Below are 17,559 nucleotides of genomic sequence, written 5' to 3'. Positions count from 1 at the left end.
ACACACACACACACACACACACACTCACACACACACACACACATACGATATACAATGTAGATTATACTACTATATGATTCCACCAAATCAGCTTATCTTTGTAAAATGGCACAGCTTCTTAAATATCTGAATGTACACTCTTAACATCAGTTAATCAAGCATTATATTATAATTAAGCACTATTAAATGACAGAATTAGTGATTAGTAATTACATATTTGTAATTTTAACTGAACTTAGGACTAGTGGTGGTGTTTAAGATATTGTTGGTCATAGATAATAGTAATTATTATTAAAAGATAATACTACTACTAATACTACTACTACTGGGTTCATGAATATTAATCACATTGTCAGCGTTTGCTCAAACTCATTTGTTGAAATCAAAACGGGACGGTAATAGTTGAGCGCCAGCCAATGAGATTGCCGTTTGCGCATTAGCTCCGCCCACTACCGGAGAAGTCTGCATATCTTCTGCTTGTTCTTAAAAGCTGAATAATTCCAAATGAACTCCGTTATTTTGACAGGAAAATATAACAAACAATATCGTTTACATGTAGCGTGTCGATTCAGTGTGCTATTTAAGACTCTCGTTCTCTCTTTGCATGTGTGAGAAACGGCGCTATCAGCAAAGCGACGGCGACTCGTGTGCCTTCACACTAGAGTTTATGGTGCATCAAATACAGGTGTGCTGCGCATCCATTAAGATGAATTGAAAAAGTACAGATCGCTTGATGGAGAGCATTTCTCAAGCGCTCAGTCAGAGTGTTCAGCGAGTGAAAATATATCTGTGCTAAACTTATAATTAGCCTCGAACACACACACTGGCGAGTAAAATCTAAGAATTTATTAGCCAATGGCTAACGATAGACATTTAGTCGCCCAGAGTAAGATTTAATCGCATATGCGAGTGATTTACTCACAATGTAGAGGGTTGACTGGTAACACAAGCAGGAGTTTTTTTCCCTCGGTTAGGGTTGCATGCTATACAGGTAGGCTACTAAAATGTGGTGTGATATGAATATTTCACACATTTATGAGTTTTTTGGTGGGCCAATATATTGGCGCTAATTAAAATTTTCACAATTGGCTAAGTATTGGAAGCAGGACTTTCATTTTGACTATTTATTTGCTATATATATATACTGGGATTACAGAATCAAGAAATTATCTAAAGTATAAATTTTTACAATTTTTTTAATCAAGTTCAAATTATATTTAATTTTCAAATTATTCCCATTTGTTTTGTAAATATGTAAAAAAAAAAATTAGTTGCCACGCTTGCTATGCATGTTGATATCATATATCATCTTTATATTTGCTCTCGACTTTCTAAAATATTGGCATTGGCCATCATAAAATCCATATTAGTTGACCTCACAATAATAGTCATTTATATATGACGCTGTTAGGTAGTGGTTAATTTGCATTTTGATTGGCCTCATCTGCCTTTACATGATACATATTATGTAGCGTAGACCAGGGACTATTGCCTGTTCACATGTTGTCTGTAACTGTTATTTTGCACTATGAATCTCAAACTTTGATTGAAGTATTCCCATATTTATTTGCTTGTAATTAGTGTCAGTCTATTTATCCTAAAACAGTAAATAAAACTCATCCTTTCAAAAAGTAAATGTTTCTTTTTTCCTTTCAGTGTCCCTGTGCTTGCCAATAAACACTCAGGGCTCAGGAGAAACAGGAGACACACCAAACTCAGAAACAAGTCTCATTCAACCCTCTGGAGGGGCTGGTCCTTCCTCTAGCCCCTTGAGGAGGCCCCCACCAGCACACAGTTCCCCTGGGTCCTGTTCCACACCACAGAATTCCACATCTCCCCCTATACACTTCCCTCACCTTCCTCACTCTCACCCTTCTCCCTTGGGACATCCCCATTTGCTTGCGGGAGCTCCTCATAGGCCGATCACCCTAAACCCACCAAGACCTGGGAATAGCCACTTGAGCACCAATGGGATTAGAAGTCAACCCCTCTCAAGGGTGCCAAATGGCCCTTCTGACTCTCCCCATCAAGACAAGGAAGGTCCTGTCCGACAACCACCTGTCAGAAAGCCCCCTCCCAAGCCTGTATGGGTGGATGTTTCTGTATTGCCAAGGATACCAAAAATTAAAAGGGACAGTACCTCCAGTGCGAATAGTAGCAGTGGTAGCAGTACTTTGCCTGGGTCTTCAGCTAACAGCTTAGCAGGCAATAGGGAACGTACCGTTGACCAGCAAGGTACGGGTGGGAGTCAGCAAAACAGGACAGTGGATGCTCAGAGGCAAAGAGCAGACAGTACTGGTGCTTCATCTTCATTTTCTAGCTCTTTCACCTCCACTACATCATCTTTTAGCGCCTCTTCAAACTCACGCCCGTCCTCTTCTTCCATCAGTTTCCGTATAAACTCTAGCGGAAACCCCTGGCAAGCTCAGCGTCTTCCTGCATCAGGAGGGACTCTGCCTGGAGGTGATGAGGAAGCAATAAAGAGGAATAATAAAAGTAAACGGATGCTGTTGTCTTTAAGAGCAAAAGCCAAAGAGGAGAAGAGTGAGGTCTATGATCCCTTTAACCCTACGGGGTCTGATTCCTCTGATAATGAACCAGAAAATGAGGGTCCTGATATTAGCGTCCAAAATACTGCACCTCGGGTGCCAATTGGATTCAGTGAGAGTGCCTGTCATCAAATCAAATCTGAGCCTCTGGATGTACACTCCGATACAGAGAGAGGCTTGGAAATGTGTGCAGAAGTTAAAGCAGAGCCAGAGCCTTTGTGGGACAGGCCATGTAAAGAATCACCCCATCATTCAGACAGTCAAGCACCCGCAGGAGGTCCTGCTTTGGATTCTACTAGTTGCGAAGAAGGCATGGATACTGGAAGTGGTGGAACTCCAGGAAGCCCTTTTCAGAAAACCGAAGAGCACTCCAGATCAAGCTGGTCATGCAGTGAAATAAATGTTAAGGTGGAGGTAAAGTCTGAACCTGAGACTGGAACTCTACCCATCAGACCCCAATCAAAGTCGCTAGAAGATTCTCCAGTCAATCTGCAACAAGCTTCTAAAGGAAAAGGAAACGGGGTGTGTAAAGAGCTGCCTTCAGTCAGTGGTGCTTTTAATTCTTCTAACATAGCTAAAGACAAGGAGGAAAGACCTCACCAGTCCCAGTCCAAAGATAGGAAGCGGTCACCATCAAACTCGCAAAGCCTTTCATCTAAAGACTCTCATAAAAAGAAACACTCAAAGTTGAAAGAAAAGAGGAGGTCACGCTCAAGGTCAAGAGATCGGCAGAGATCTCGTTCGAAATCCCGCTCAAGATCGAAAGAAAGGCGACGTCTGCGATCAAGAGACCGGAGGTGTTCCTCGAGTTCCAGCAGTAGAGAAAGGAAGACGAGCGGGAGAAGAGCGAGTCATGAGAGAAATGACAACCGAGGGAGAGAAAGACGTAGGAAGAGGTCAAAAGAAAGAAGGCGCTCCCGATCCCGTTCGTTTTCTAGATCTAGAGAAAGGAGGAGAAAATCAACGTTTCAGGGTGAGACAAAGTTAAAGAGGCAGAGGTCAAGATCAACATCTAGAGAGCGTAAACGGCGAGAAGAACGATCAGAGATTTCTCGGCGTACTGAAAGGAGCTCCCATAAGTCTGCAGAGCCCATGTCCACTGAATTACATGAGTCTGCTCTTCGTGCAAACAAGACTACCACGCCTGTGAAGACAGAGCGAGATGCAAGACCACAGGAGTGTGAGACGACTGTTGTATTACAATCTGTTAAACAAGAGACCACCCAGTCAGTTGAGATCACAGCCCATGGACTTGAGTCATCAAGACATGATGACCCGACCAGAACACTTCAAGAAAGCGAGGATGATGTTTCACTTGAGCTGCTTAAGCCTAATGAAGTTAAACAGGAAGAACCTTGGCCCACTGGTTCTGTCAAGGAGTTGAAAGACATCAAAAAGGAGGAAGACGTCTGTCTCAACTTGTGTGGAGAATTAGATGGCGTTAAAAAGCTAAAGAAAGAAGAGATGACATCTTTAGACATCTTCAGCCTGGAATCACCATATGTTAATGAAATTAAATCAGACAGTGCTGATTTAGAGAAGAGCCACGCTAGCTTACAGGATGAGATGAAAGTACAAGAAATGGTGGTTGAGCCAAAAAAGATAAAAATTGAAAATATATGGCCTGATGAAGATGATTCACCAAGCTGCAGTGACAACCCTCTTGTCATCAATTTGGATACGCCTGCCATAGATGCAGTGAACTGTATAAAGGAGCCCACTGAGTCTTATCATTCGCCACTTTTGGACGAGGACATGGAGATGTCACCTCTCCAACCGCCAGATCCGCCAATAAAACAAGAACTTGGTATTTCCTCCGATGAAGATATCAGTGTTGATTACTTGATTGATAATTTGGACTTCATTAAGAAGGAAATGAGTGAGAGCTCTGTGGCCGACTCAACAGAAGCTGTCGACCCCAAATCTGCCGTTCCAGAGACTCCAGCAGGGAACAAGCAAACTACAGAGATTGTTACGGCTGGTGCAAAGTCTAAATCGCAGGGAAAACGAGTTACTTGGAATCTGCAGGAACAAGCAGAACCCCAGTCTGAGAATTTAAGCAGTGAGTAAACATTTTTTCGCTGCACTACTTCTTGACTTTTCCCATTTAGTTTTGCTCCCCATCCACACCAAGTCTGAATTTAAGATTCAAGTTTCAGTAGGTGCAGAGTTCATTATAGACCAGGGGTGTCCAATCCAGTGTCCCACAGAGTTCAGCTCCCACACACTTGCCTGAAAGTTTCTTGAGAATCTGAGGACCTTGATTAGCTGGTTCAGGTGTGTTTTATTAGGGTTGCAGGATAGTGGCCCTCCAGGAACCGGTTCGGACACCCCTGGTTAAGCTCCAACTTGCCCCAACACACTTGTCTGGGAAGTTTAGCCTCCTGACAAATTCAGCCTTTGAAAAGAGAGCCAGCATTTGAGGTTTAACACTGGCTCAGCTGTGTTTAATTGGGGTTGGAGCTGAACTGTGCAGGTCAGTGGCCCTTCAGGAGCAGGATTGGACACCCCTGGTCTGTAACGAACTCTGCAAGTATTGAGATAATAACTAAATTACTTCAGTCACATCAGATTTGGTGTGACGCATTCAGGCAACATAAAGCTAAAATGATTTAGAAAACTAGTAAAATACTCTGAATGTTTTCCCGTGCCTCTTTTAGAACTTGCACTCTTCAAATTAAAATTCAAGCAAGAAGGGTCGCGAAGGTCTGCTACAACCCCACAAAATCAGGTACAGACCCTACAGATACTTTGTCTTTCTTGCAGTGTCTTAAAGGGATAGATTCCCCCCACCCCACCCACCCAATTAAAATAGTCAATTTTCTTAATCTTGTATTTGTTGAACTTGAGGCTCACACTTGCTTGACTTTATTGAAGAACATTGATGTCCAATGTAAACCACATTGACTTTTCATTGTGTGTTTTAAAAAACTGACATTTTTCAAAATATTTTTTGTGTGCCACATACAGACATACTGTTTTAGGACAATTATAGTAAATAATTGCAAAACTCTTTCTAACTGAAGAAACTTCTGTGGGTTACATAAATTGAGCCTCATGAACAAACCTTTGAATTTTGATAACACAAAAATCAATATGATATTGTCATTTGAAATTTCTCCACCCTTAATAAAAATGTTTTTAGATACCAGTGAATATCATAATTATTGCCCATCATATGTAGTTGCTTCAAGCAACCAGAGGGTGTCGTCATGTCACTCTTTGCATTCACAATTTGCAGCTCGCTTTCTCAAGGAGGTGAAAATAATGCCGATGCAATTTCTATTGTACCCATGTGATCGAAACTGAAAGCAGCCAAATAAGGCTTCACTTCAGAAGAAATTAAAGTTAGCATTACTCTTGGAAATTGCATCCTCCTTTCACAAGGAGTGTCCCAGACAAAAACAAGTTTATCACAATTAATCAGGGTCATTATGTCATGTGAATTTTCAGCAGTTGACACTAAATGTTTCTGTGATGTTTTGCATTCATCAGCTAAAGTATAATTGCTTAAAATAAAAAAAACAATCATTAAGGTGCAACAAATTTGTGCTTGATAAATTAGTACTTCACATTCCCTTCAGCAAAGGGAAATCCCAGAGGATGACAGGAAGTTGAGACGCCTCATAAATCTTTTAAACGTTTTCAGGGAATTTTCATTATCGTGGGCAGTTAGAGTGCTGTTAATGGTGCTTCAGTACTACAATAATCCCATATTATTCCATATTAAAGGATAAAGCTTTATCTCAGGCTGAACCAAAACTTATGGCATCAGTCTCCAGCCTATCTCCCCAAGATGAATCCAGCAAACCAAAATCCCACAAAGAAGTTTTACAGGACCCCAATCAAAAAGACAAGGTGACTAGAGCACGATTACATCATATCGTTATCTCATAATTCGTGGCATTGTCTTGATGTCATGAATTTTTTAATTCATTGTTTGTCTTTCTGTAGTATATAAAGAAACTTCATATGCAAGAGCGAGCAATAGAGGAGGTCAAACTGGCCATAAAGCCCTTCTACCAGAAGAGAGACATCACAAAGGAAGAGTACAAAGAGATTCTGAGGAAAGCCGTCCAGAAGGTAATTGCGTGACGTCAGGTGTTTTCTTCTGTGGTTGTTTTTCCATATCCACTTCCTTGTATGGCATGTTAGACCCGAAGTAAACACCTGACCAGCACATTTGCATATGTAAATACTATTTGTTTTCCTCCACTCCAATGGCCCGTTTCTTCAATGAATTATGAAAGCATTGTCATGTTTCTAAACTGACCCTATTCATGTCTTGTTTGCCCCATTCTCAAGGTGTGTCATAGCAAGAGCGGTGAGATTAACCCGGTGAAAGTAGCCAACCTGGTCAAAGCCTACGTGGATAAGTACAAACATGCAAAAAAACACAAGAAAGAGGAAACTGTGCAAAGCCAACACACAGATTCCCAAACTCCAATGTGAGGCCGAGGGTAACGGCTACATTTCAGATGATATCTTATAGCGATCAACAGTAGATTTCATTGTTTTTTTAAAAATCTGTGCATTTCTACAATGCCATGGGAAACTCTTAAGGGCTCGTCATCTTGTCATCAGTTGTCAAATGAACCTTTTTGAATGTTTCTATGTTTTCTTCTGAACGTAAAGATCATTTGAAAGTATCTGGGAGTGTCCGGATACAGAATGGGTTGAAAAATCTTTAAGTTTGCCATTGTTCAAAGCAGCACCCTCTTCAAGAGTGTTGAATACCATGCTATTTTAAGCTGATGATCCAACAGGAAGTGTAAGTTGTTAAACAGGCTCTTGCATTGTCAGACTAAAAAATGACATGTTTGCATATATGTATGCATCATATATATACACAAACACAATACTCTTGAACCTGCCATTCCACCATGAATAATTGACACTGGAGAGCACAGTACATTTTTTTTTTTTTTGTGGTTAATGAGAATATATAAGCATTATGTTGAGGAACATTAGCAGGATCGTACATGCAGAAGATCCTCTGGGATGTTCTGTGTCTCTCAGAAAACCATCAAAGAGTATTTATTCGAATAAAAATATCATTTTGATATCCAGTCTTCATGAGACTCTGGAATCAGTTTGGTGGACTGATTTCTTTAAAAGCTTTTTGTTTACTAATATAGCTAAAACAGGAAAACTTGCAGTAGACCTCACCCTCGTTGAAATAGTTTTGTTGTAAATAGAGAAATAGTTTTGTTCGCATGACACGTGAACGGCTGTAATGTATCTTTTCTGTTCAGTTGAAAAGACTATTTTCATTTTAAAACCTTGTCAGCTGAGTTTTTTTTTCTGTTTGTTGATGACATTCAGCATATAAAATAATGAATCTTTTCTTTCAAACATTGATAGCTAAAAGTGTATTTCAGAAGTTTTTTTTCTGAACCCTTTACACTAATTATGTCATTTTAATTGCTTGAGGAATGTTTGTATGATTTCTGAATTGATCATGTAACTTGAGTTGCATCTCATGGTGAGGCGCACAGAACTGTGCCAGTTTTCCTGTGGCAAATCGCATCGAGTTGATCTGAGGGTTGATTCCAGACGTGAGAGTTGATTCTGATCTCTTAACCTGATTGAACTTTATCATATGAATCCAAGCAGTCACAGAATACTTGATTCGCGATGTGAATTGAAGCATCCGTGTTGCGGTCTTTGTAAATAATTTTATTAAATACTTTAAAAAAAAAAATCCTTCGGCATGTTTCTTAAAGGGGTATGTTTGTTTTACAGTTAAAAATTGGTTAATATTGAATGATTCATGTACAATAAATCATATATTCTGGAAATAATGTTTAGTTAGCAGGAATTTGAAAATGTTTATTCATGAAATGTGCTGTATAATTGTATTTTATGTCTTGAAATTTAAAGACATGTACAAAAATACACATATATTTAAAAGTATTACACTGTGCATTGACACAAATTTCATTTTATATATGTTTATATGCATAACATTTTTATACATACTTCATCTTTAGATACTGGCGTCTGCGTCTTTCAATAAAACAATACACAAAAGTCAAACAGTCGTTTTTTAAAATAATAGTACATTTAATGACACCAAACTTTCTAGACATCACATTCATAAAGCGACAGACAAGAAACAATACAAGGGCAGCCCTTTGGGCGAAAGGTGAAAGATTCTTCACTAGAAGACAGGATATTAAAATGAGGCTCTAGCGCTCATTAGAAAATATTAACAGGAAAAACAATGTTTCAGGTCATTTGAACAATACCGTTTTCTTTGAGATTGCTATTACATGGTAGAGTGACCAAGACCTCTGAATGCCCCATGGAAATCACCTCTGGAAAGTTTGCGCTATAAATATAACAGTAACTAATTGAAATTCTATCTCACTATATGTGTGTGTGTGTGTGTGTGTGGAAAGGCATGTCAGCTGACTGATTTCATGCTTTAGGCCACTGAAGGCAGACCCAAAGAATTTATGAGGTCAAAAAGGCTGTTGTGGGAGATCTGCAAGCTAACGTTTTCATTGCGAAGAGAAGACGCTCCCTCCATTTGAGCTCTCTCATGAAGTTCACGGCAAATCAGAGGTACAACCTGTGGAAATGGAAAAGATACGTTATAACACTGAAACACAAACAAAACAACTCGAAATGGGTTTCTGTTTTGTTCAAGGTATTTACTTTGACAGTAATAAGTTTCTTCTCCAGTGGTTTTCCATCCGGGAGCTTCTCTCCAAAGCACAGGTAGATGGTGTAATCCGGAGAACCCCGTCTGTTCTCTATAAAATCTATCAGATCTGAAAAATGTTGATATTTTTCAATCAAAATGGAAACACATACCACATCACAATACAGTTGAGGTGCCAAGGCTATCAGGACAGCATTTGTAACATGCTTTCCATTCAAACAGAAAACTTTGTATATAAAAAAATAAAAAAAACACTTGCACTTTCAATGGGGAAAGTTTACAGGAAGCTTTAAAAGCATGAATGTGAAGCTTGTTAAGCATCTGATAAGCAATTCTGTCACTTTGTCCATAAATTAAAGAAATTCATGGAAAGATTTTTTCCCCCCACACAATAACTATGGTAACAGGGTTGAAGGCTAAGCATTCAACCCTGCATTTTTTTTTACTTGTCTTCTAGCTATGTTAAAGGGGAACAATCAGTGTAACAGGGTTGCAAATTTAAGTTTTTTTTTCGTTCTAAGCAATTTGTCAGTGAAAGGAGGTGCTTCACAATTATTTTCAATTTTTATACATTTATTTTATGTAAGCGTTAAGTTTAATATTTTTAATGGCAATTTGAGTAATAGGGTTGCATACGGGTTTTTCACATTTTAATTTGTCGCTCATTAGGTTTTAGCTAGTTTGGGACTAAATTCTGGTTTTGTAGTTAGTGATAAACATGTTTTCCATAAATTAAAGATTTTTTTTTTTTTACCACAATAACTATGGTAACAGGGTTGAAGGCTGAGCAGTCAATTCTGCAATTTGTGAAAAAGTTGAAAAAAATGGAATGAGATTTAGTCTCGTCTTCCAGCCATGCTGTAGAAAGGGCCCAATGATGTCACTTCCTAAATGCCACAATTTTAGTGAATATTCTGTTTTTGTAATGGGGAACAATCATGGTAACAGAGTTGCAAATGCAAGAAATTTTTTGTTGACAATTTGTCAGTGAAAGGAGATGTTTAACAGTTGTTTTAAATGATTACATTATGCATGTATTTTATATTTTATAATATAAAATTAATTTCAAAATGAATGTCAAACCGAGTAACAGGGTTGCATACAATGCTTTCCCATAAATAAATCTGTCACTCAGTAGGTGTTAGCTAGTTTGGGACCAAATGCTTTTTTAGTTAGTGATAAATGTTTTGTCTATAAATAAAATTTTGTTTCCCCTGCACAGTAACTATGGTAACAGGGTTGAAGGATGCTGCAATTAAGAAAAAAAATTTTTTTTTTTTTTTTTTGAGAAAATGGCATGAGATTTTTTACTTGTCTTCCTGCCATGCTGTAGAAAAGGTCTCAATGATGTCACTTCCTGTATGTTGCAATTTTAGCGAATATTCTGTATTTGTAATGGGGAACAATCATGGTAACAGGTAAAGCTGAAAATTGTGTTTGTGGTAATAAAAGTAGATGATAATTAAAATGAGTTCCCTACAATAAATTTGATATTAATTTGATATTAATTAATAAATGATCTCTATAATATTAGAGATTATTCAGCGTGATTAATAAATATTCCTTTCTCATCGTTCATACCTCTGAAGTACTTATCGAAGCAGAGCAGTTGCTCTCTGGTGTTCTGGTGCAGTTTCCTGGGCTCTGGGTTCTGGATCTCAGATGGGTCGCTGGTGCTGACGAAGACTTTACACTGGTCCTGACGGAAGCCGTAGATGCCATACTGGTTTACCTCCAGCTGCAGACCTCTCTGAATGCTGTCCAGGATGCGTTTAGTGAACTGGATCTGTTTTTGGTCGATCATCAGACCCTCGGTGGATGGGAAGCGGATTGGCTCTCCTCTCAGCTCAGATGGGTCGCACTGGTAGTGAAACTGAACGAGTGGCAAACACAGGCGAGTTTTCAAAACTTCTGTTTTTCTGTAGTTGATCGAGATCTCCATGTCACAGAGAGCTGGAAGGTTACATTGCTGTCCTAGAAATAACATTATAGGACAAAGATAGTTTTAAAAATCATTCAAAAATTTGAAAGAACAGCACAGTCCACACTACAACTATAACGGGACAGAGGAACAATATCGTTGGAATCACTTTCACAATGAACGTTTCCAGCTGATGGACGATAAAAACACTGTCAGCCAATCAGAATCCATCGAACCATAAAGAGCTTGAGTATTTAAAGCGGCAGACAACAAAACTTTTGCGCATGCTTTAAATAAAAAAATGTTATCGGGTTGGACACTAATATAGTTATCGTTTATGATGCGAGAACGATATGGCCTTTAGAGATGTCATATTACATATGCAATGTTCTATATACAGACAATGTCAATGGTTCAAATACAACCAACACCCTCTCAAGGCTATTCGTAACTATTTTATGTTTTAACGAACTTGTGGCGAGTTTTTATGAAATCATATGATCTCATTTGTATGTTTTTGTACAATCTGCTTACGGCCTTTTAATTGAAAGTGTCTTTGTCCAGTGTCTGCGCTATTTTACTCCAGAAGTTATGACCGATAAAAATGTCTTTGTACTCTTTTAAACTAGTTGTGACTCTCTTATAACCGCCTCACACAAGCGCTTGTCAATGTGCCCGTCTGTTGTTGCGGTCTCCGCTATTTTGTTGTTGTTCCATCTTTTTAGTCTACTGTGAAACAACGGCCCGGGCCAATTTTGTCACCTTGTGGAACAACGGATTAGTGCAAAACAAATACAATGCGCAGGTGCGACCTGTGCGTACAAAGTTATTTACAAAAATCGGGTGGTGCGCATACTACTCTGGTGACGAAATTTGCATCATGCACACTGTACACAGACCCTCGCGTACGCCAAAACCAAAGTATACTTTGGGCTTTAGGTTTAGGGGTGGACCTTAATGCTTGCTTTTATTCTTAAAAATCACACATTTTCGTATGAATCAAATCATGCAATCGAGCCAACTCGTAAAATAGTTACGATTTTTCATGGTTGAATAAACTGTTGTGTAAAACTGTCGTGTTACCTGTATTGTATGGCAGCTGGTCTGGGGGAGGCGTGTTATTCGGCATGCATGGAACATCAGAGTAGGGAGTCTCATAGTAGTTGCTTGAGGTGGTCGGAATGATTTGTTGGGAACCGTTGTTCCATGCATGGGATTCTGTGAATATAAATTATATTGTATATTAGCATATTGTGAATATGGCATAACAAACGCCAATCCATCTACCTCACTTCCTGCCATTGAACGAAACTTGCTAATATAATGTTGTGCGAGTTGATTGGTGTTTGCATGTGCAGAGTGTTATGGCTAGTTGCCAAGGTGTTGCTACAGTTTTCTGGTTGATTTTTAGAGTATTGCCATAAGGTTGCTTTGGTTCCTGTGTGGATTTGAAAGGTGTGGTCACGTTGGCGAAATTTCTGTGAAATTTTGCTAGCAAAAAAAAGTCCGTTGTCAATGCATCGCCACTCACGAGGAAATCACTTTTTTGTTTGTTTTTGAACCAAGCCGCCTTCTGTTCTGATTGCGAGGATTCATAGCGAAATGACTGGATTTCACCCACAATAATTAAAATAATAGTAAATAAATGTAAAAGAACAGTATAGGTGACGCCACAACAATAACAATACCGTCCCAAAAGAACAATATTATTCAAATCACTTTCACAACGATTTATTTATGTATTTTTTTCAGCTGATGACCCTTAGGATTGTGTGGATTCATAGCGAAATGACTGGATTTCACCCAAGAAAATCTTAAATATTAATAGTATGACGATATATTCTTAAAGGTTGTTCTAAATTTAAAAGAACAGCAAAGATAAGTGAGAACTTTTTTGCCCTCACGCAAAATTCTTAATTGTGTGGATTCCTAATTGACTCGATTGTACAGATTCCGAAATGACTGGGTTTCCCCTGCAAAAATTTTTAAGTATTAATACTATAATGATAACAATAAAGATAAAGTCTTAAAAATAGTTTTTAAATTTAAAAGAATAGTAAAGGTGACACCACAACTATAACAATACAATCACAAAGAAACTATATTATTGCTATCACTTTAACAAACAATTTTTTTTCAGCTGATGATGCATTGGATTGTGCAGATTCTTATTGAAATGACTGGATTTCACAGGGCAACAGTAAATGTGACCACACCTTAAATGTTGGTTGCAAAATCATGGATTGTTTGAATTGCTAACCCTAAATATAGCCATCATAGTGATTCTTACCTGCATGTTGTTCACTTAGATCCATTGTCTCCACCTGGTTGAGCAATTCCTGCTGTAATAAACAAGATATATATTTTATTATACATTTAAAATATCTTTGTACATTATTTTTAATTAACTTTATATTTTAAAATATTTAAAAAAAAATAATAATTATTATTATTTTTATGATATACATATGATGTCTACAGCCAATCATAATCTAGGCCTTACCTCCATTTCTTCAGATATGTCATTAGCTGCACTGTAGAGATGAGGAATGAATGGAAGTTGAACTGGCTCTACATTCTGGATCTCTTGGTGGTCTGAAGAACGAGATTAGCCAGGGCTTTATAAATCAACTCATTTTCCCATGACAAGTGCAGATTGAGCAGTTTAACTCACTTTGAGGACGGATGATGCGATAGACTTTGTGTTGGTCGTCCTGATCTTTGGAGTGATCCTCTAACATCTCGAAGTTTTTTAGACTATGAAGTGCACAACGGAAATTTGTCTTCCATTTCGCTTTGTCGTTAGGGTGCTCGTTGATCTTCCCACTGACCACAGCCCATGCCTGTAAAACACCAAAATTGCAAAAAAGTCCATGTATATTTCAAGTTAGTATAATTCAAATTCATTGATGCATCAGGTGTGAATGGCGTGCAATATCAAACTTTTAAGGTCAAAAGGGGCGGGGCTTCCACTCAAGAGTTAGGCCCTCCTTTGGGAATCCCGCCCCTCCTCCAGCTATATCCCGCATGAATCATTCATGCAGGAGTGAAAAGATGCCAAAGGGGATTGTGACGCAAAGAGGAAGTTACCTTAAATATTTTAACATCGTCGTCCCCAAGGTCTTTTCGGGAGTTGTGTTTCCAGGGGATCCGAAATATGTCATTGCCTATCATGCGCAATCCCTCATATGTCCCACTTTCCACCTGCTCTATGAGCCATGGGCCAAACTGAGGTTTGCCAATTGCACTTCTTGAGGAAGAAAAAAAAGGGGTTCAAATAGATCATAACAGATAGTGAATCAGATATTCACTTAATGTAGTCATCACATGCTGTCATATGCTGCTGCACTGAAAGCTTGTTTTCTTATCTAAATTTTATATTCATTACACTTTTTTACAGAATGAAAGCTTTTTACATAATAAATACATTTTAATGTAATATTGATGTAACATTAAATTACATCACATGCTTTCTCAAAACCTTGCTGCCTACCTATAGACTGCATAGTTGTGCATAAGCGACTTCCGAATTAGCTCAGCTGATATTCAGATACACAGACTTTTTTTCATTCTTGAAATATGTACACATGCAGCAAACGGACGTTTATGTTTCGTTTCGTTTTGTTTGCTTGTTTTACAGCGACCCTGCGCGTCGCGTTTTTAATGCGGCGCGTCAGGTTCAAGCTCTGCTTCTTGCGCTTCGCTCAGCGGCCTGTGAAAACGCGTCTTGGTTTTGAGACACAGCCTATATTTTACAGTCATGATAATAATTTCATCATCTTACCCCTGCATCGCTGCCATGATCTCAGGTGTTTAAGCTGTTCCACTGCTTGGTAGTTTCCAGCGGCTTGGCGTTTCTCTGCTGTTTTATACACACGGAAGCGTCACAGACGCGTCACACAGTAGGAGGAGTGTTCAGTGAAGCCGAAAGCAAAGCGGGTCGTTTTCGAAAATAAAAGCGACGTTCCACTAATTCGTCTTCTTGCATCATCATACCCGGTTTAAGGTAAAGGCTGCTGATGCAAGACCTTTAAATTTAGTGATCTATTGGCCTTAAAATACTTTTCTTGAGAAAATCAGCATATTAGAAGGATTATTAGAAGGGGGGGGGTGGACAGTTGTTTTAAATTGTTCTAATATTTACTGTTAAAATGTCCCCAGTTTTAAAAGCCATAGCCTATTGCATTTTAGTGTTGCTATAGAGATTTGTGTTATGTGAATGTAAAAAAACAATAAGAAAGTTTAAACATTAAAAAGATCATGTGTGATTACATATAGCCATTTAACATTCAAACTAGCATTTTTGTTATTCGTCCTGAATGTCATCTTAAGAGACTCAAGGCCTGGTTTATTGTGATCGTAATAAAAAGTACGTCAGCTGTTGTGTACGTTGTACTATATAAAGAGGAAGGTCCTTGAACTACATAGCCTACAGCATGTTGTATAATTACTACAATAAAGGTGCGTTCACATAGTTGTTTGGCGAAATGTCTCGGGCGAAATCCAGCCATTCCGACAGATAGGCCTATCAGTTTCGCGTGGGCGAGACAAACTTCCGCACGCAGATTTCGCTCGTTCAAGCTGTTCATTCATCTCTTGGTTTTAAAAAAGACTTCTGTGTGAGCTGTGCTTCATACATTGCGACACTATTTTTGCCCGCAAATTTTATTTATTTATTTATTTAACATTTCGCTAATGTGACCGCACCTTAACACCACTCAGATTACAATGGAATGCCTTTTGTTACTACATCCACCCTCTTCTGTGTAATCATGAGTTTCTAAATCAGGCCACACTTTACCTAAACGCCTGCAGACAAATATGCTTTGGGCCTTGACTCATTTTTTTTACACTGATTCGTTTTTTTTTTTCCAAGCATGTTTTAAACCTAGTCAGTTAAGACTGACTGTACTGTTAAAATAATAACAGTAGGCCTAATTTCAATTACATTTTATATTCATTCTGTTTGGGCCCAATTTCACCACAAAGCTATTTGGACCCCATTGGCTTTAACTGTATGAAGAAAAATAAATTTTTCAAAAAATACCGTTTTTGTGTTCCACTGAAGGTCATACAGGTTTGGATGCATGACATGATGGTGAATAAATTATGTGGTGAACTATCCCTTTAAGTATATTTCATGCTACACAGTCCTCGGACACAGCGTGTTAAATGCTACCCAGAGAGAACGTCTGCAAGATGTCTGTTAAAGATCTCTTCATCTGGAAAGCATCTGCTGTGTACAAACATCTGATAGACGTCTTTAAGATGTCAGTTTTACATTCATATTAAATAATAAACATCTTAAAGACATCTAAACGCCTATTTGACATCTGATAGGAAACGTCCTATAGACGTATTGCAGATGAGCAAACACTCTAAAAAATACGTCTTACAGATGTAATGCAGACGTCTCCGTGATGTACGTCTGCTGTCAGGGTAGTGCATGTAAATGCTTAACAATAAATAAATTAAAGTGTGATCAAGTCTATTGTTCAATAGCCTACACATCAAAAATACAAATTTCAGCTTTATTTTACTGAATACCATGATTAAACTGCAATCATTAGTGAAAAAAGGCAGCCATATGAGTGGGACTGTGGTCACGAGAGCCGTTTCAGTGATACATAATTTCTACAACAGGTGTTTGAGATTCTGCACTCGACCCGTCCTTTGTTTCTCACGCCAGCTGTACGAGAGGAAACCATGACAGTGCTGTTATAAATATTACACGTTCACTGCACTTTCCCCTGAAGTCCGAGGTGCATGTGTCCGTTATTTAGCAGTGGAAAAAGGAAATGAATCTGAGGGTAACAGGAGCACTTCTCTCTGCGGACTCCTCGGAAGAGCTTTCCTCCGGCGAGAGGTTGTTCCCCAGTACCGAAGTCTCTTGACCCGCTTCAGCTGACACGCTGCTCGCCTACATCGAGCAATATACTGTTTTCATTTCCCCTTTTTCGCGATTTCATGAAAAACAGAGAAAGTTTTAGAAACCTGTGGCTGCACGGAAATAAAAACCTATTGCTGAAATCACAGCTGGACAAAACCACAGCCAAACTCGTGCACCACTATCCCAAAACTACTTTACTGTTTTTGTGAATGTACATTTTAACAGATAAAAATATGTATTACTACCAACGCTGCATAAAACTAAGTTGGGCTTTAGTTATGCATTTGTTGAATTATTAAACTGGTAACTGAAGGTTTACTAATAATCAATATTTTTCCCTTATCCATTACTGCCCTCTAGTGGTGATTAAAACACTCTACACAAAAACAAACTTCTATCTATCTGCAAAACGTATAACTCACCGAAAACATTTAATTCATCCTTCAAAACCCTAGTTACTTGCCACCCAAATGATTTTTTTTTTTTTTTTTTTTAAACACTGCATACTACGTTCATAGGGGCTTTTTTG

At 38.5% G+C, this 17,559-nt stretch overlaps 2 protein-coding genes across 2 annotated transcripts in view; one reads left to right on the top strand and one right to left on the bottom strand.

The window, feature by feature from the left end:
* Nucleotides 1–14,385, top strand: part of LOC107709938 (PHD and RING finger domain-containing protein 1-like) — a 20,655-nt gene extending 6,270 nt beyond the window's left edge. Inside the window, exons 11-16 of the mRNA XM_016514609.1 lie at nucleotides 1,657–4,611; nucleotides 5,210–5,280; nucleotides 6,282–6,407; nucleotides 6,504–6,632; nucleotides 6,855–7,843; nucleotides 14,374–14,385. Coding sequence (XP_016370095.1) covers nucleotides 1,657–4,611; nucleotides 5,210–5,280; nucleotides 6,282–6,407; nucleotides 6,504–6,632; nucleotides 6,855–7,001 — 3,428 coding nt within the window. The 3' untranslated portion in view covers nucleotides 7,002–7,843; nucleotides 14,374–14,385. The remainder of the gene's footprint in view (nucleotides 1–1,656; nucleotides 4,612–5,209; nucleotides 5,281–6,281; nucleotides 6,408–6,503; nucleotides 6,633–6,854; nucleotides 7,844–14,373) is intronic.
* On the bottom strand, nucleotides 8,602–15,024 carry LOC107709955 (interferon regulatory factor 3-like). The gene is made up of 9 exons (XM_016514626.1): nucleotides 14,925–15,024; nucleotides 14,231–14,390; nucleotides 13,815–13,983; nucleotides 13,644–13,735; nucleotides 13,431–13,482; nucleotides 12,224–12,358; nucleotides 10,801–11,193; nucleotides 9,213–9,328; nucleotides 8,602–9,126 (listed from the first exon to the last, which is right to left on the bottom strand). Exons 1-9 carry the CDS (start codon nucleotides 14,939–14,941, stop codon nucleotides 8,980–8,982), a joined length of 1,281 nt encoding a protein of 426 aa, XP_016370112.1. The 5' UTR covers nucleotides 14,942–15,024; the 3' UTR covers nucleotides 8,602–8,979.
* Between the last annotated feature and the right edge of the window lie 2,535 nt (nucleotides 15,025–17,559).

The sequence above is a fragment of the Sinocyclocheilus rhinocerous genome, unplaced genomic scaffold (assembly GCF_001515625.1).
Source record: "Sinocyclocheilus rhinocerous isolate Xijiao unplaced genomic scaffold, SAMN03320098_v1.1 scaffold2792, whole genome shotgun sequence".
NCBI lineage: Eukaryota > Metazoa > Chordata > Actinopteri > Cypriniformes > Cyprinidae > Sinocyclocheilus > Sinocyclocheilus rhinocerous.
The sequence above is the reverse complement of the archived record's forward strand: the minus strand, read 5'-3'. Positions and strand labels throughout refer to the sequence as shown.

What these genes read in the sequence shown, in the direction of transcription:
- LOC107709955 (XM_016514626.1), bottom strand. An exon ending in TCGCATCATCCGTCCTCAAA is followed by an intron (nt 13,736 to 13,814) that starts GTGAGTTAAACT and finishes CTCGTTCTTCAG; the next exon opens with ACCACCAAGAGATCCAGAAT. An exon ending in ACATATCTGAAGAAATGGAG is followed by an intron (nt 13,483 to 13,643) that starts GTAAGGCCTAGA and finishes TGTTTATTACAG; the next exon opens with CAGGAATTGCTCAACCAGGT.